The sequence below is a fragment of the Chondrus crispus genome, genomic scaffold (assembly GCF_000350225.1).
Source record: "Chondrus crispus Stackhouse genomic scaffold, scaffold_241, whole genome shotgun sequence".
Lineage (NCBI taxonomy): Eukaryota > Rhodophyta > Florideophyceae > Gigartinales > Gigartinaceae > Chondrus > Chondrus crispus.
Genome location: NW_005179116.1, coordinates 134,995 through 153,508, shown reverse-complemented (window position 1 = coordinate 153,508; position 18,514 = coordinate 134,995). Strand labels below are relative to the sequence as shown.

General features: G+C 55.7%; 4 protein-coding genes across 4 annotated transcripts; 2 read left to right on the top strand and 2 right to left on the bottom strand.

Moving 5' to 3' along the window:
- Positions 1-1,907: 1,907 nt before the first annotated feature.
- CHC_T00004699001 (hypothetical protein) lies at positions 1,908-2,138 on the top strand. Its single transcript, XM_005715953.1, has one exon. It carries the CDS (start codon positions 1,908-1,910, stop codon positions 2,136-2,138), a length of 231 nt encoding a protein of 76 aa, XP_005716010.1.
- A 662-nt stretch (positions 2,139-2,800) lies between these two features.
- CHC_T00004698001 (hypothetical protein) lies at positions 2,801-3,109 on the top strand. The gene has a single exon (XM_005715952.1). The coding sequence runs from the start codon at positions 2,801-2,803 to the stop codon at positions 3,107-3,109; it is 309 nt and encodes a 102-aa protein (XP_005716009.1).
- A 3,078-nt stretch (positions 3,110-6,187) lies between these two features.
- Positions 6,188-11,317, bottom strand: CHC_T00009097001 (ATP dependant DNA Helicase PIF1). The gene is made up of 6 exons (XM_005715951.1): positions 9,922-11,317; positions 8,299-9,807; positions 7,799-8,250; positions 7,639-7,711; positions 6,866-7,572; positions 6,188-6,814 (listed from the first exon to the last, which is right to left on the bottom strand). Exons 1-6 carry the CDS (start codon positions 11,315-11,317, stop codon positions 6,188-6,190), a joined length of 4,764 nt encoding a protein of 1,587 aa, XP_005716008.1.
- Positions 11,318-12,891: 1,574 nt separating this feature from the next.
- On the bottom strand, positions 12,892-17,116 carry CHC_T00009313001 (ATP dependant DNA helicase PIF1). The gene is made up of 10 exons (XM_005715950.1): positions 16,504-17,116; positions 15,805-16,353; positions 15,528-15,730; positions 15,148-15,395; positions 15,046-15,076; positions 14,880-14,976; positions 14,400-14,825; positions 14,108-14,275; positions 13,929-14,041; positions 12,892-13,842 (listed from the first exon to the last, which is right to left on the bottom strand). Exons 1-10 carry the CDS (start codon positions 17,114-17,116, stop codon positions 12,892-12,894), a joined length of 3,399 nt encoding a protein of 1,132 aa, XP_005716007.1.
- Between the last annotated feature and the right edge of the window lie 1,398 nt (positions 17,117-18,514).

Here is an 18,514-nt window from a genome sequence, read left to right as displayed (position 1 = left end):
ACCTCTCCAGATTATCCCACCTCCAAATGACAATATTGAAAATCCCATCCGCAGAAAACATCCGCTTTCCATCTTCTAGCCAGCCCAAGACGTTCGGCCCGTGTGGCGCCATGTGCCGCCGTACTTCTGCCCCGGTCTCTGTGTCCCTCACAGAAACCTTCCCGCCGCCAATGGAAGCAGCCAACCATCTCCCATCCCCGGACAGAGATATTGCCCTTGCCCAAAAATCATCAAATTTCGATATTCTCTTCCCCGAGCGTCCGTCCCATACCGACACCACACCCTGCCCGCTACCGGACTCGCAACAGTACAACAGCGTTCCGTCCTCCGACCATGCAAGACAGTCAACGCGTTTCAACGGCGCGCTTTCCGCGATACTCCTACCAGTCTCCCCGTCAAAGATCCACAATCTTGCTTCAGATACAAATATTTCAATGTTTTCCATCGTGAACACGCACGCGACCCGCTTTCCATTCTTCGACCACGAAATCAACCACTTGATCCAATCGGCTGGTCGAATACTCGGCACGCCAATCACCCGGATCACCCGAACCATCTCCCCTGTCTCTGCACACAGTATCAAAATTAACCCGTTTGAGCCGCATTCTCCCGTGCACGCCAACCGTTTCCCGCCCGGTGAAAACGATACTTTCTGAACAACATGGCCCCCCATATTCGCCGCCTCCTTGATCTTCACACCTCTCTCAACATCCCACAACACAACCACACCATCTTCTCTCCCAAACGCTACTCGCTTTCCATCCCCCGTCAAGTCAAGAGGGCGACTGTTAAAACTCTCTACATCCAGATGCCCTACATCCACTTCCTGTCCGACTCGCTTTGCTGTAGCTCCTGTATGCATATCCCACACCTGCACGCTTGTTCTATCTGCCTGTACCGCTACGTACTTTCCGTTCTCCGACCAAAACCTGCTCACACCCCGTGCCACTTCAAACAACACGTTTTCTTCCATTTCCCCGTCCCGGAATGTCCGACGAAACAGATGCTTCTTCTTACCCCCCCAAGCGATCACTTCGTTCTTAGCTGCGCATCCCGACATTCCCACCACCCTCCCCTGGTCCGGAAATATGTGTTGCACCGCGCCTGATACGTTCAAGCCAGGTGTAAGCGACTTCAACCACGGCTTCTCCGCAACTTCCTCTATCCTGCGTAAGAACTGTCCAATTACTTCCGACTCGTTCCTAAATCTCAACAGACCATCGTACAGCTGAAACCATACCTCTCTCGAACTTCGACGAACAAAGGACGCACTCAGCCTCGCCTGTCTAGCAATCTTCTGCAACGACCACAGCCTGCCTCCCGCTTCGCACCGTTCTCCGTCTTCCCCGGCTACGTCCGTCAAAATCTTGAAATCCTCTTGAAGATTTAGCCCCTCTGCCCGAGTTAACTTCTCTGCCACCCACCTGGCATCACTCAAAACATCCCACAAATCCTCGCCCAGCTGCGCCCCCTTGAGATGGCGGCACAAGTTGTGTCGGAAATACTCGTCCTCCACCATATCCTTCTTCCACCCTCTCCCGCAAACCCACGGCGGCGCTTCTTGCCTGTTCTCACTCTCGTTCCATTGCCATTCTTGCACAAGCTTTTCATGCCACTTCTTCTCTCCCCCATTCCCACATCTCTGTTGCACGTAATCGAGCTGCAAATCGTGCAACCTGACTCCGGCGATCTTGCGACCACTTGACACTCCATCCTTTCGTTCTACTAGACTGGCCTCCACGAATTCGTGCAGCACTTTCAATGCCTGAGCTTTTCCTTTCCGTCTCCATAACAAACAGAGCACACTCAACGGCAACCATCCTTGCCGCCGAATGACCACCAGCGACTCGTACATCTCGGCGTAGGACATCAACTGCCCATCTCCTCTGGTCTTCTTTCGATCTATCATGCACAGCGAAACTTCAAACGCCATTGACAGGTTCTCGTATAGGTACGTCCCATCCGCTCTTTCGTCCAATAGTATTGACGATGTAGCTTCCAGACACTCCAAGTACTCATCAAGCACATTTTTCAGACAAAGTTCTTTCGCAATCTCACGATGTCTCGCAATCGCTCTGCCAACCACGGACAGCGCAAGCGGAAGCCCACCGCAAAATCTCAGTATCCTATCCGTTTGATCCCCCAGGCCCTCAACCTCTTCACGTTGTATGTCAGCAGACTTCAGCAAGATTTCCAGAGAGGAAGCATCTTCTTTTGTCGAAAATTGGATTTCTTCGCTTCCCTCCACCACGCCCCACTCTCGCGCTGTGAACGCTGTACGGCTGCTGTTCTCCACATCCGCAATTTCTCTCAGTCTTGACATGACTTTACTTCCGGCTATGCCTTCTCTCCCGACCATGCCTTCTCTCCAGACATCGTCGATAAGTAACAAAATTGTCTTCCCTTTGAACCATTCTGTGACCCTCGAAACCGCAGATTCTAGCACGCATTCTTCACGCACCGCCTTCGCTTGCGTTTCCCCTCCGCTTTCTCTCGTGATGCGGGCCAGCTGTTCCATTACTCCTCGTTTTGTCGCGTCTTGACCGAGCACCAGCCAGTATATACCGTCGCAAAACCGGCTGCGAACCTCTTCATCCGAGGCCAGACCGCGTAGGGCGCAAGACTTTCCGATGCCTCCCATCCCCTTCGTCCCCACAACCCCTCCACGGCGCGCTCCAACAGCACCAACATTTTGACGGTCTCCCGGACGCAAAACACTCCGCCTCAATCGTTCTTCCGGAGCCGTCATACGTTCCGTACTGTTGCCAGCATCTTCACTGCGTCCAAACTTCAGTATGACATGATCCGGGTTCTTTGGCACTTGAAACGAAGCCTTGAAGCCATCCTTCTTCGGGTCCTTCTCCGCGGATGTAGTACGCATTTGATGACGAGCATCGCCAATGGCGTCGCTCCTCTTCGCCTCTTCCTCGAATGGGCCATGAACGCCTTCTATCACTACATCGCTCGAGTGCTCCTCACATTTCTTTTTCACCTCCAGAAATACTTGTTCAACAAGATGTTCCCTTGCATGATGGCCGAATTTATCTCCCGGCAGGTTTGTTGCCCTTACGTCATTTTCAATCCCAGTGATATCTGCCAGCTCTTTTAGCTCCCTCTTCACCATATCCGTGCTCGCCTCGCGTTGTCGTTCCTCGCTAAAAAATTTCTCCACTTCAAAAATATCCTTTCCTTCCATATCCCGGTACCGGTTGGGCTCCAACTCTCTGCATTCACGAATACTTAGTCTGTAAAACACCGGAATCAGTGTTGGTGGCTGCCTCCCACTCCTTATTGCTTCTTCCCTTCTACGTAGGAAGCAACGCAGTTCCCTCATCGTCCATTTTCGAGCTGCAAACTCGGGAGAAAGAATGAAAACGCCGACCATAGCAGACTCCATAGCCTTCTTCATTGCATCCGGTCCGTGGCCCCCGGTCTTTAGCGAGATTTTGTCGAGGAAGCAATTAAAACCCTGATCTTCCAATTTCTGGGAAAGAAGACGTGCGATGTGTAGCTTGTCCGGGCCAGCATGGCTTATGAACACATCGGGAGACCGTATCTTTCGCCGTTTCCTGCTTGGTCCCGTCTCTTGCCGGAAGCTTTCCTGCATTCTTCCTAAACAGCCAGACTCCGAGGACAGAACAGAAAGAAAGAGAAGTTGGTGAGATGCCGAGTGTGTTTTGCGTGAGAACAGCACCAGCTGTTAGAAAAACAGGGATGCGAAGGTTGAAGCCTTCGGCGCGTGGCACTTTTGTCGTTGTCACACAACGCGAAGGTTGAGGCCTTCGGCGCGTGGCACTCTTGTCGTTGTCACACAAAGCCAAGGTTGAGGCCTTCGGCGGGTAGCACTCTTGTCGTTGTCAACGAAAGCAGAATCAATGGCGACGGTCGTGTGGATCAGTAGGATAAGATGATGTGCTTTCGCTTGTTCTTTCGTGAATGATGAATGTTGGCGCGACTTCTTCGCGGAAAGACGTAGTCAGGGTGTAAATGACACCAGCAACAAACCACCTGATAAATTACACCGTGTAAGATATCAGTTTGATTGTTGCTCCCCACTGTGAATCGTGTGCATGATATTACCTGTACAGTACCAGGATACAACGGTATGCACACATCTCCACGCTGTCGGCGTGTGTTATGATAACAAGACACTCCCCTTTTAGTATATACAAGTGGGCTCCGTGCGCGCTTCGCGCGCCGAGCCAAATCCCTTCTTTCTCCGCTCCTCGCCCCGCACCTCCCGCTCCGCCGTCCCTTCGTCTCTGGTCCACCATCGTTGCCGGCGTTCCCCGCCCCGCTCCTCCGTCCTCTTCGCTACTGCTCTCGTCCTCTCTCCGGTCTTCGTCGCCCCTTTCCCCCTCGTCCTGCCACGCGTACCGCCCCTCCGTGCTCACTCTGGCTGCAGGTCGCGCTGCTCTCGCCACACTCGCCTCAGTCCTGCTCGCCACCCTTGCCCAGGCCGTTACCCTGGTCGCTACGGTTGGCACTCTCGTCTGCCTCAACCTCCGTACCGGCGAACCCGTGGCCCCCCGCCCACACTGCCCCCTCCCTCTCCCCGCTTCTGCTCTCGACTGTTTCGCCGCCGCCCGCGTTGCTTGGCGCCTACGCCGCGAGGCGCTTCGCTTCCTCAATCCCCGCACTCCCACTTCCGTGCCCCTACCCTTTCGTTATTCTATGGCTCTCACGCTCTAGGCACACGCCCGCGCAATCACACCTCACCCGCCGCCCCGCCCTACTCCACTTGGCCCCTCTACTCGTGCGGCTCGCCCCGCTCCCTCCCGCCCTGCGGCGGCCTTGCCCTCTCCGTCGCCGGCCTCCGCCCCTGCTGCTGTTCTTGCCGCCCCCAAGTAACCGTCGCCTCGCGTGCCCGGGCTTGCACCCCCACCTCGCCTTCCGCTCCACCCATTTCGCCGCCTGTGCACCTCCCGCTCGGCTTCCTGCTCCGACCTTTGCAGTTACTGCTCCCGACGTCCCCACCCTTGCTGCTGCTGCCGCTGTCCCTGCTTCGTCGCGTGCGCTCTCAGCGACTCTCCCGCCCTCCGCTCTCCTGGTTCCCCTCCCCTCCTGCCTCGTTTGACCGCCCTACGATCCCTCCTCCCCTTATGATGCGCTTCCCCTATCCCCCGCCTGCCCTTCTCTTCTTGATCAAGCCGATCACAGCCACCTTCCCCTCTGCACGCCGTTTCCGTAGGCCCTCCTTCTCGTCCGTCGCGGTGCCGCTCCCGCACCCACAGTCATCGCAGTTAGTCAATCTTCCCTCTCGTACGCTGCAAACCCCGCAGAAGGAGCGCAGCGCGACCGCCTGGGCGTCAATTCCCGGCCCCCCCTCACCCGCGCGCGTCTACTTGCGCTGCCGGCTGCGACACCTGCCCGCCTCGCAGCGACGGTCTTCGGCGTTCCTCGCCCCTGCCCCTCGCGCCGGCGCTCGCCGCCACCCCCTTCCCCCCCGGGCGCAGTCCGGCCCCTTCCGCCCGCGCTCCGCACTCACCTCTCGGGCCTCGTCAGCGGCCTCTGCCTTCACCCACCGTGCGCGACCCTCGCGACAGCGTGGCCATGCGGGCCCCCTCGCCCCCGCCAGTGACACACCCTTTCCCCTCGCCGCTGCCGCCTCTGAGGTCATGCGGAATTTTTAAATGACCCACGTAATTTCTGCCCATCCCGTAGCCGCCACGTGTCCTTGGTGGCCGCTTGGCCTGCGGCCAGGCCGCCCCGCAGCCCCCCGCCACTTGCCACCGCCACGTGTCCCCGTGGCGGCCTGGCCTGCGTCCAGGCCGTCCCTCACGTGGCCGTGACGTGTACGCCGTGTCGTCCCCGTGCGCCCAAAATTTGTTTTCCCGCGAAAAGGCACATCGAAAAAATTGAAAATATTAGGCGCACCAATCAGCACGACGGCTTCTACAGAGCGCACCAATGGCAACGCGGGAACGCACAGACGCACAGACTGTCACGCCACGTGTCCCCGTGGCCGCCGCCACTTGTCCGCCACGTGTCGCCCGTGCGCCAATGGCAACGCGTGAACGGACAGATCGACAAACAGACAGACAGACAGACACGGATTTTAGTAGTTGTAGACAAGTGGGCTCCGTGCGCGCTTCGCGCGCCGAGCCAAGGAAGCGTGGAGGAACACTATTTGGGAAGGGTGGCAATGAAAATATGTAAAGACAATGGCGTTTACTTTTTTTGGTAACTACTGAAGGACCTCGGGGTACACTACGTTTCGCGTGGTTTCATTGGACTCTCGAGTGAGGACAGTGACGTTGCCTGGGTGAGTAGTCCTTGATAGTGCGACATAGAGTTGACCGTGCGAGAAGCAGTGATCTCGTAAGTCGAGACCAATGCGGCCACCGAAGGATTGGCCTTGCGCTTTGTTCGTTGTAAGGGCGAAGCACGTGCGAATGGGGAACTGCGTTCGGGTGAAGCCAGGGATGGGAAAGTTGTCGTCTCCTGGTCCGCAGGGCATTCGAGGAAGACACAGTCTGTTGCCTTGGTGTGACCCGGTGGTAACGTGTAGAAAGAGCAGGTTGTTGGTCATGTTCTCGATGACATATCGCGCGCCGTTGACGTGACCGGTAGCGGGATCGAGATTGCGCAGAAGCATGACGATGAAGCCTTTCTTGAGCTTGAGCTTGTGGTCTGGTAGAGCAGATCCGGCGGTCAAGGTGTTGAGCATTTCTGTGGGATAGATCAGCGCGTTGGTGTCTTCGTTCTCGACCTTGTCTGCGCTCAAATACGTTCGATACGATCCCGGAATCATGTTGCCGATGACCTCGTTGACTTCCTCGAGCGGCCTGTTCTTTGTGGTGAGTATAACGCGCTTGGTGAGCCAGGCAGGGTCGGCGTGATTGTCTCGAATGCCTTGGAAGACCTTGAGGCATAAATTGCGGATGGTGTGCTCGAACGCAACGGACTGTGGTAGTGAGATCCATTCCGGGCGCTGTTCGCCTTGAAGTCTGCCTTCCCCGACGCTGAGGAGGAATTCTGGAAAGTTGAGAGCCTCCACATCTGCTGCAGGGTCCGCTCGGAGAGCAGCAAGGCGCATGTTCTCGGTAAGGCGCAGGAATCGGCACTCTCGATACAGCGGGGAAGCCTTGACGCACGCACTCATGATTTGACCTCTGGACCCGCCCGGAACGACGGGAAGGATTTGTCTAAAGTCTCCAGCGAGTACGAGGAAGTTTCCTCCGAAGGGCCGGTCGGTTTGCATCAAGTCTCGAAGGGAGCGATCGACAGTCTCAATGCAATGTCGATGGCACATGACGATCTCGTCCCATATGATGAGATCGACTTGTTGCAGTGTACGGCCTGTGTCGGAGTTTGCGGAGAAGCTGCACGTGCTTTCGGCAGATACAGGAATGGGAATCTTGAACACGGAATGAGCGGTGCGTCCACCGTCGAGCAGCACAGCAGCAACAGCAGACGTAGCGACAGCGATGACCTGCTTACGGCGCGTACGAAGGAAGTCTTGAATGGCGCTGAGCACGAATGTTTTGCCTGTTCCGCCAGGAGCATCGAGGAAGAAGAGACGACCACTTCGTGTCGGCATAGAAGGTCCCGCAACGGCGCTTAAGGATCCTTGAAGCAATGCAGAGACGGATACGCCTGGAAGCAAGGAGCCCACTATTTCGTCAAAGGCATGACGTTGATTTGTGTTCAACAGCGGCAACGACGTCTGTAGTCGCCCTTCCCACTGCTGCGCTCGTGCTTCGGGGGTCTCGATCTCGTTTTGCTGTTCCAAAGCGGGCAGGCTGTCATCGGGCAGTGGGAGTCCGAAGTTTGCGAGCGTCCAGTCGGATCGCACGGTCTGCAGAGCCTCCTGTACCTCTCGAAGTACGTAAGATGTGGCGTGGTGATCATCGCGAAGCTGCTGTCTTCGAATGGGTTGTCTGCGTGCACGATTGCGAATATCGGTGAGAAACATGTCCAGGTGGTCGTTCCACAGCGAGAGAGGGTCCGAAGGCTGGCAGTGTGCCAGAATCGTAGCAAACAGATGAGAAAGAGGAACGAAGCTTGACCGGAATGAATCTCGGATTGCGTGCTTCCACTCGGCATCGTCGGCCAGCAAACCGAGTCGTAAGCAAGCTTGTCGGAAGCTGGTGCACTGCTCGCCGTCGATATTTCGCAAGTTCTCGAAGGATGTTGCACCTGGCACTTGTGTGAGGAGGAGGCGAAGAAAGTAGCGCTCACCCTCCCTCGGACTGACAGTGTAGATTCGACCGACTACGTTGGCACCTGTACCACTGAAATCGTAGGCTTCCTCTTCGCTGGTGGCGTTCCGTCTTCGCAGGGTTGCTCTTGGACTCCATGACTTGGTGCGTGTCTTCCACGTAAAGTACCTTGGAAACTTGTGGTACCGAAGATGCCTCGCGCTTGGGTACTTCTCGTTGGCTTTAAACCACTCGGTCAGCTTCGTACCTGATGCTGGTCGAAGCGCCGCCTCCTGCTCTCGCCCTTCCTCAAAGTATACTGTATGGTGGTTGGGCAGATGCACCGTAAGTCTGACCACTGGAGGATTGCGATCTACAATGTCAAAGGAGAATAACCTCCATGCGGCCTCCGATGCCGAAACGTATCTGGCATCTTGGAAGTTGGAGATCTCGTCGTGGCACTCGTTCTCGGCAGTAATTTCCATGGTCACTCGGTCTTGTCCCTTGCAAACATACTTGAAGAGGTACTTGATTCCGCCAACGCGTGACACGCAGAGTTCCACATTCAAATGGCAAGCGAATGATCGTAGAAGCAGAGGACTGTGGGGAACGACCCAGGAGTTGTCGACCACGACGGATTGCTGTAGTCGGCCAACACGGGAGGGTCGCTCGATGGAGACGCAACCTGCAGAGGGGGACCTTCTGCGGTACGTGATGTAGTACTCACTGTCGGACTGGCTGGTTTCGTGTTTGAACGATTTTGGAAACCCTTTCCTGCAGTACTGCTCGCCCATGCACACGGCTGTTGGATTGCGTTCTCCACATGGATTGTGAATCATATGCTTGAGCACGACCTCTTGGAGTTCTGGATCTTGGGCAGACGGGATCTCGGCAGAGATAATGCGGTTGACGTTTTCGGGAGTACGCAGATCATTCTTGGAGACTTCATCTAGGAAAAATACAACGTGAGCGTGGGGAAGACCGCGTTTCTGAAATTCGATGACTCGTACATGGGCAACGACGGTTCCGAATACTTCCTCGTTGATGACCAAGGACATGAGATCTTTCATTTTCAGACGAAACACACGTGCGCACAGGTCCGGTCTGTCCTGAGGCGTTTGGTTCGGAAGTAGGGCTCTTATGATCTCCGGCCAGCTTGGATTGCATGTCATAGTGAGGAAGATGTCCGGGTGGCCAATTTGGTTCGATATAGCAATGATGTCGTGCATCTGCTGCCTCATGTAGCGGTCACCTCCAATGTACGTGGAAGGGAGAATGAACAGTCGTCCGGCACGCACGGCATCGGCTTCATCTTCAGCACGACCGGAGTCTCCTAGGCTGTCGCGCAGTGAGGTGTAGTCGGCGGCTCGAAGCTGTGTCTGGTTGTGGCGGAGATACGAAAGCCTTTCTGCCTCCACTTTGCAGAACTGGTCAACTAAATATTGCTGAAAGAGTCGCGCTGCGTGCAAGATTGTGCTGAACTCGCCTGCTCTTTCGAACAAATGCCATCCGTAGTACATCATCGGAGTAATCTTGGTATATCTGCCGTCGTCATCACTGGAGAATCGAAGCTCTGGATACCATCCATCTCTACCGTTCGGGAACAAAAGCACGTAACTCAACGGATCGTATGCACGATGACTGACTGAAATCGGATCCAGCACTTCGTTCCCGTTACTGTTCAGAGTCCCTCGCCTGCGCACGACGATATCTCTTCGCCCAATCTCTCCGTCTTCATTTCCAGGGATCAATGCTGCCACTTCAGAAGCTTCGGGACCATTGTACCGGCGCACGTGCTCATGACTTGGCCTGCGGTCGGCATGGATGACCATCTGGTACGGGGCTGGAGTGTTGGGTTGAGGGGATTGAGCCCATTCTCGCATACTGAGAACAGTCTGCACGTAGGGGTTGCATTCGTGCAGCATGTGCGTCAGTTGCATTAACAGTGTGTCTTCCAGCCGTGTAGAGGCTCCGCCAAGCCTTGTGCGCGTTTGAGTACCGTAGTCAGTGTCGTGAATGTAAACGGAAGCAAAGGAAGGCGCCCGCCCCTCGGATGGCATCATGGGACCCATGTAATGGTACATCTCGCCCTGCATCGTCATTGTGGGGTTAAAATTAGAAGTACCGGGCCCTCTGTTCACCCATTTGGCGACCACGGACGCCATAGACAGTGCTGAATTGTATGCTCGAATGTTTTTACGGAAGCGGCGGGCCCTTGGAGTATCATCGATGAGAAGAGAGCGCAGAAGAGCTGGCGGGTCGGTGAGAAGGGGCAGTGACAGCTTCCCCTTCCCACAGCATGTGGAAAACATGGGCCTTGCGGCAGAGCTGCTCACGATGCGTTCTTGGACGAAATGCAGAGCTTTGCAGTGCGAACACTCAATATGGACCATGCCGAGATCGCGATACGAAGGCGAGGATTCGGGTAGTGGGGGGAAGAGCTGCCGAGAAGCCGTTCGAGCCTGGCCGTCGGATCGTTGCCGGGCATTCCGAGTCGGTGTGTCTTGTGCATCCCTTGATCGTTGGGTGGAGAGACGGTCAAGGTCTCGCCGCGCCTCACGAGCAGGAGTAATTTCCTCGGCTCTAGCTCCTCGTGTCGCATTGCAATCCGATTCGCGCCGTGCATCTCGGAGGGGGGTATTTTCTTCCGCTCTAGCTGCTTCTGTGGATCTTCGGTTTGAGTCTTGACGCTCATGTCTCTCTGGGGTTGTCGCGTCAGCTCTTCTCTGTTGCATTGAGACACGAGAGGCCTCCAATCGATTTATGCGGTCAGGAGTGCTCTCAGCCTGTCTCGTGCGTTGCATAGATGCTCGATTCGAGGCTCTGGCACGTTCCGTTGCTCCTCGGAGCTTTGGAGACTCTCTGGGACCCTCTGTCCGTGATTGACCGGCTCTGCGCGCCCTGGTTCTCTCCCTGTTTCGACGAAGACGCTCTTCGCGCTGCTCAGAAGTCTCTGCTGCTCTTCGTGCTGCAGTACGTTCCCGGACGGTTTGGCGACGCGCTTGAGCCTCAGATTCGGTGTGTTGTCCCCTCCGGATTCTCGCCCGAGCTCGACCTGCCTCACGACGTGCTTGAGCTTCAGATTCCGACTCTTGCGCTCTCCTTGCCCTTGTACGCGCGTTTCTTTGCTGCCTTCTTGCTTCTGCTACGTTTTCATCTGCTGGTCCCGCCATTTGTGTTATGCCCAGCGCGCTAGTGGTATCTCAGCAAGTGCAGCTAGGGTTGACGCAAGTGCGAGGGGTCCGTTGTAGATCGCTTTGAGTCGTAGCAAGCAGTCCTCAAAGGTCTAAACGCAACGTCAGCCAGCTAGGTCGTCCGCGAGAGCACTTAGCAAAAGAAGTAACAGTAGGGCCTTTATTGTCTTGTACTATCCCGTGATCGATTAGAGCTTCTTCTTGTGCTTGTTGCCCGCCAGGTGTCGCCTAAAGTCGTGGGCACTTGCCACCGTGCACATACACACCTCGCAGCGGAATGTGCGGCCCGCTTGAATCACTTGAGCCACGTGCCCCTCGGTATGCGCATGCCCGTCCCACAGTACCGCGCGCGTGCAATGAAAGTTGCAGATGTCACACGTGTACACGGGCACACTCCGCAACACAGCACTGACAGCTGGCAACGCGCGCGAACGCGGACGCTCGATTGCACGTGGCACACGTGCAGCTGGCAACGCGCGCGCACGCGGCCGCTCGATTGCACGTGGCACACGTAGCACACGAAATGTAGGAATGATAGGCGGGGGCAAACGTATAACACGTGGGACCGGAGCGCGTGGTACACGTGGTGCGGGTGCTGGCGCAGGGGCACGTGGGAGCCGTGGCACACGTGGGAGCGGCGCGCGCGGTACACGTGGGGAGGGCGCGCGCGCAATTCTGGGGACGTGTACACGTGGGGCGGGCGCGCGCGGAGGTGCTGGTTGTAGGACTGTGACACGTGTGGTCGCTGGCGGGGAATCGCCGAAATCGAGGCGGATCGGGGTCGCGGCGCGGCGCGCGCGGCGTAGTTCTTCTCTCTCTTCTTGCGTAGACACTGCGTAAAAAACCACACACCGTCAAATGTCAGTAAGCGTTCGCGTGCGCTGTAATACCGCGGGCGGCAAGCCGGCCGGAGCAAAGAGGACAGTTAGTAACTTACTGATTTCGCGTAGACGGTGTGCGCTGGGATCGCTAGCGAACGCGAAGCAGATCGGGGCTGTATTATTATTTTTACTCTACTGTAGTGTTAAATTTAAATTCGTAAACTACTGTAGTGCCACATTGGTGCCCGTGGTAGCCACGTGTCCCAGTAGCGGCCTGGCCTGAGGCCAGGCCGCCCCCAGTCCGCACAGTACACTTGTCACTGTAGTAAAAAATGAAATTAAATCACGGCCCCGCCGCTTTCTACACGTGTCCGCGTGGCTGCCACTTGTCGCCGCAGCGCCCCCGTGCGCCAATGAGAACCCGTGCGGGAGCGCACGAACACACATACACAAACACACAGACAGACAGACACGGAAATTAGTATACGCGGGGACAAGTGGGCTCCGTGCGCGCTTCGCGCGCCGAGCCAAGTCCGCGTGGAGGAGCAATGATTCAGAAGGGTGGCAAAGGCGAGATGTAAAGAGAATGGCGTTTACCTTTTTTGATGACTACTGAAGGACCTCGGGGTACACTACGTTTCGCGTTGTTGCATCGGACTCTCGAGTGAGGATAGTGACGTTGCTTGAGTGAGTAGTCCTCGATAATGCGACGTAGAGTTGACCGTGCGAGAATCAATGATCTCGTAGGTCGAGACCAATGCGGCCTCCGAAGGACTGGCCTTGGGCTTTGTTCGTTGTAAGGGCGAAGCACGTGCGAATGGGGAACTGCGTTCGAGTAAAGCCAGGAATGGGAAAGTTGTCGTCACCTGCTCCGCAGGGCATTCGTGGAATGCAGAGTCTGTTGCCTTCATGTGACCCCGAGGTAACGCGTAGAAAGAATAGGTTGTTGGTCATTTTCTCGATGACATATCGAGCGCCGTTGACGTGACCGGAAGTGGGATCGAGATTGCGCAGAAGCATGACGATGAAACCTTTCTTGAGCTTGAGCTTGTGGTCTGGTAGATCAGACCCGGCCGTCAAGGTGTTGAACATTTCCGTGGGATAGATCAGCGCGTTAGTGTCTTCGCTCTCGACCTTGTCTGCGCTTAAATATGTTCGATACGGTCCCGGCATCATGTTGCCGATGACTTCGTTGACCTGCTCGAGCGGTCTGTTCTTTGTGGTGAGTATAACGCGCTTTGTGAGCCATGTAGGGTCGGCGTGATTGTCTCGAATGCCGTGGAATACCTTGAGGCATAAATTGCGGATGGTGTGCTCGAACGCTACGGACTGTGGTAGTGAGATCCATTCCGGGCGCTGATCGCATTGAAGTCTGCCTTCCCCGACGCTGAGGAGGAACTGTGGGAAGTTGAGAGCCTCCACATCTGCTGCGGTGTCCCCTTGGAGAGCAGTGAGGCGCATGTTCTCGGTAAGGCACAGGAATCGGCACTCTCGATACAGCGGGGAAGATTTGACGCACGCGCTCACGATTTGACCTCTGGACCCGCCCGGAACGACGGGAAGGATTTGTCTAAAGTCTCCAGCGAGCAGGAGGAACTTTCCTCCGAAGGGCCGGTCGGTTTGCATCAAGTCGCGAAGGGAGCGATCGACAGTCTCAATGCAGTTTCGATAGCACATGAAGATCTCGTCCCATATGATAAGATCGACATGTTGCAATGTACGACCAGTACCGGAGTTTGTGGAGAAGTTGCAAGTGCTTCGGCAGATACAGGAATGGGAATCTTGAACACGGAATGAGCGGTGCGTCCACCTTTGAGCAACACTGCAGCAACAGCAGATGTGGCGACGGCGATGACTTGCTTGGGGCGCGAACGAAGGAAGTCTTGAATGGCGCTGAGCACGAACGTTTTGCCTGTTCCGCCAGGAGCATCCAGGAAGAAGAGACGACTACTTTGTGTTGGCATAGAAGGTCCCGCAACGGCGCTGGAGGATCCTTGAAGCAATGCCGAGACGGATACGCCTGGAAGCATGGAGCCTACTATTTCGTCAAAAGCATGGCGCTGATTTGTGTTTAACAGCAGCAACGATGTCTGTAGTCGCTCTTCGCACTGCTGCGCTTGTGCTTCGGGTGTCTGGATCTCGTTTGGCTGTTCCGAAGCGGGCGGGCTGTCATCGGGGAGTGGGAGTCCGAAGTGTGCGAGCGTCCAGTTGGAACGCACCGTCTGCAGGGCCTCCTGTACCTCTCCAAGCAAGTAAGATGTAGCGTGGTTGATCATCGCGAAGCTGCTGTCTTCGAATGGGTTGTCCGCGTGCGCGATTGCGAATATCGGTGAGAAAAATGTGCAGGTGATCGTTCCACAGCGAGAAAGGATCCGAAGGTTGGCAATGTGCGAGAATCGTAGCGAATAGATGAGAAAGGGGAACGAAGCTTGACCGGAATGAATTTCGGATGGCGTGCTTCCACTCGGCATCGTTGGCCAGCAAACCAAGTCGTAAGCACGCTTGTCGGAAGCTGGTGCACTGCTCGCCGTCGATGTTTCGCAAGTTCTCGAAGGATGTTGCCCCCGGCACTTGTGTGAGGAGGAGGCGAAGAAAGTAGCGCTCATTCTCCCTCGGACTGACAGTATAGATTCGACCGACTACGTTGGCGCCCGTGCCACTGAAACCTTAGGCTTCCTCTTCGCTGCTGGCGTTCCGTCTTCGCAGGGATGCTCTTGGACTCCATGACTTGCTGCTTTTCTTCCACGTAAAGTACTTTGGAAACTTGTGGTACCGAATATGCCTCGCGCTTGGGTAATTTTCGTTGGCTTTAAACCACTCGGTCAGCTTCGGACCTGATGCCGGTCAAGGCGCCGCCTCCTGCTCTCTTCCTTCCTCAAAGTAAACCATATGGTGGTTGGGCAGATGCACTGAAAGTCTGACCACTGGAAGATTGCGATCCACAACATATCAAAGGAGAATAACCTCCATGCGGCCTCCGATGCAGACACGTATCTGGCATCTTGGAAGTTCGAGATCTCGTCGTAGCACTCGTTTTTGGCAGTGATTTCCATGGTCACTCGGTCTTGTCCCTTGCACACATACTTGAAGAGGTACTTGATTCCGCCAACGCGTGACACGCAGAGTTCCACATTCAAATGGAAAGCGAACGATCTTAGAAGTAGAGGACTGTGGGGCACGAACCAGGAGTTGTCGACCACGACAGATTGCTGTCGTCGGCCAATACGGGAGGGACGCTCGATGGATACGCTACCTGCCGAGGGGGACCTTCTGCGGTACGTGATGCAGTACTCACTTTCGGACTGGCTGGTTTCGTGTTTGAACGGTTTTGGAAACCTTTTCCTGCAGTACTGCTCGCCCATGCACACGGCTGTTAGATTGCGTTCTCCACACGGATTGTGAATCATATGCTTAAGCACGACCTCTTGGAGTTCTGGATCTTGGGCAGACGGGATCTCGGCAGAGATAATGCGGTCGACGTTTTCGGGATTACGCAGATCATTCTTGGAGACCTCATCTAGGAAGAATACCACATGAGCGTGGGGAAGACCTCGTTTTTGAAATTTGATGACTCGTACATGGGCAACGACGGTTCCGAACACATCCTCGTTGATGACCAAGGACATGAGATCCTTTATTTGAGACGAAACACACGTGCGCACAGATCCAGTCTGTCCTGAGGAGTTTGATTGGGCAGCAGGGCTCTTGTGATTTCCGGCCAGCTAGGATTGCATGTCATGGTGAGGAAGATGTCCGGGTGGCCAATTTGGTTAGATATAGCAATGATGCCGTGCATCTGCTGCCTCATGTAGCTGTCACATCCGATGTGCGTAGAAGGGAGAATGAACAATCGTCCTGCACGTACAGCGTCGGCTTCATCTTCAGCACGACCGGAGTCTCCTAGGCTGTCGCGAAGTGAGATGTAGTCCGCCCCTCGAAGCTTTGTCTGGTTTTGGCGGAGATTCGAAAGCCTTTCCGCCTCCACTTTGCAGAACTGGTCAACTAAATATTGCTGAAAGAGTCGCGCTGCGTGTAAGATCATGATGAACTCACCTGCCCTTTCGAACAAATGCCATCCGTAGAACATCATCGGAGTAATCTTGGTACGTCTGCCGTCGTCCTCACTGGAGAATCGAAGCTCTAGATACCATCCATCTCTACCGTTCGGGAACAAAAGCACGTAACTCAATGCATCTTATGCACGATGACTGACTGAAATCGGATCCAGCACTTCGTTCCCGTTACTGTTCAGAGTCCCTCGCCTGCGAACGACGATATCTCTTCGCCCAATCTCTCCGTTTTCATTTCCAGGGATCAATGCTGCCACTTCAGAAGCTTCGGGACCATTGTACCGGCGCACGTGCTCATGACTTGGCCTGCGGTCGGCATGGTTGACCATCTGGTACGCGACTGGAGTGTTGTTGTGAGGAGATTGAGCCCATTCTCGCATACACAGAAATGTCTGCACGTAGGGGTTGCATTCGTGCAGCATGTGCGTTAGTTGCGTCATCAATGCCTCTTCCAGTCGTGTAGAGTTTCCAAGCCTTGTACGCATCTGGGTGGCGTAGGCAGTGTCGTGAATGTAAACGGAAGCGTAGGAAGGCACCCGCCCCTCGGATGGCATCATGGGACCCATGTAATGGTACATCTCGCCCTGCATCGTCATTGTTGGGTTAAAATTGGAAGAACCGGGCCCTCTATTCACCCATTTGGCGACCACGGATGCCATAGACAGCGCTGCATTGTATGCTCGAATGTTCTTACGGAAGCGGCGGGACCTTTGAGTATCATCGATGAGAAGAGAGCGCAGAAGAGCTGGCGGGTCGGTGAGAAGGGGCAATGACAGCTTTCCCTTCTCGCAGCAAGTGGAAAACATCGGCCCTGCCGCAGAACTGCTCAAGAGGCGTTCTTGGACGAAATGCAGAGCTTTGCAGTGCGAACACTCAGTACAGATCATGCCGAGATCGCGGTATGAAGGCGAGGAGTCGGGAAGTGGAGATAAGAGCTGTCGGGAAGCACTTCGAGCCTGGCGGTCGGACCCTTGCCGCGCATTCCGAGTCGGTGTGTCCTGTGCATCCCTTGATCGTTGGGTGGAGAGACGGTCAAGGTCTCGCCGCGCTTCACGAATGGGAGTACATTCCTCTGCTCTAGCGTCTCGTGACGCAATGCGCTCCCTTCGCGCCGTGCATCTCGGAGGGGGGTTGTTTCTTCCGCTCTAGCGCTCCGTGTCGCAATGCGATGCGCTTCGCGCCGTGATTCTCGGAGGGGGGTTGTTTCTCCCGCTCTGCGCGCCCTTGCTCTCTCCCTGCCTCGTCGGAGACGCTCTTGGCGCTGCTCAGGAGTCTCTGCTGCTCGTCGTGCTGCAGTACGTTCCCGGTTGGTTCGGCGACGCGCTGCAGTCTCAGATTTGGTTTGTTGAGCCCTCCGGATTCTCGCACGGTCTCGACCTGCTTCACGATGTGCTTGAGCATCAGCTTCAGTCTCTTGCGCTCTTCTTGCCCTTGCATACGCGTTTCTTTGCTGCCTTCTTGCTTCTGCCACGTCTTCATCCGCTGGTCCCGCCATTTCCGTTCTGCTCGGCACGCTAGTGAAATCCTTGTAAGTGCAGCTAGGGTTGACGCAAGTGCGAGAGGTCCGTTGTATATTGCTATGAGTCGTAGCAAGCAGTCCTCAAAGGTCTAAACGCAACGTCAGCCAGCTAGGTCGTCCGCGAGAGCAATTAGCAAAATAGTAACAATAGGGCCTTTATTTTCTTGTACTATCCCGTGATGGATCGGAGCTAACGCTTGTGTTTCTTGCCCGCCAGATGTCGCCTGAAGTCGTGTGCAGTGGCAACCGTGCACGCACACACCTCGCACCGGAATGTTCGGCCCGCTTGATTCACTTGAGCCACGTTCCCCTCAGTATGCGCATGCCCATCCTACAGTACCGCGCGCGAGCAATGAAAGTTGCCGGTGTCACACGTGTATACGGGAACACTGCGCAACACAGCAGTGACAGCTGGCAACGTGCGCGCACGCGGCCGCTCGATCGCACGTGGCACACGTAACCCACGAAACGTAGGAATGACAGGCGGAGGTAAACGTGTAAAACGTGGGACCGTTGCGCGCGAGACACGTGGTGCGGGTGCTGGCTCAGGGGCCGGGGGAAGACGTGGTACACGTGGCAGAGGGGCGCGCGGTACACGTGGGGCGGGCGCGGGGGCAATCGAGGGGACGTGGACACGTGGGGCGGGCGCACAGGGCGGGGCTGGATGAGTTACGTTGACACGTGTCGACGCTGTGGGGGACTCGGAAAAGTTCAGGCGGATCGGGGTAGCGGCGCGGCGCGCGGCTCGCAATTCTTGGTGTTCTTC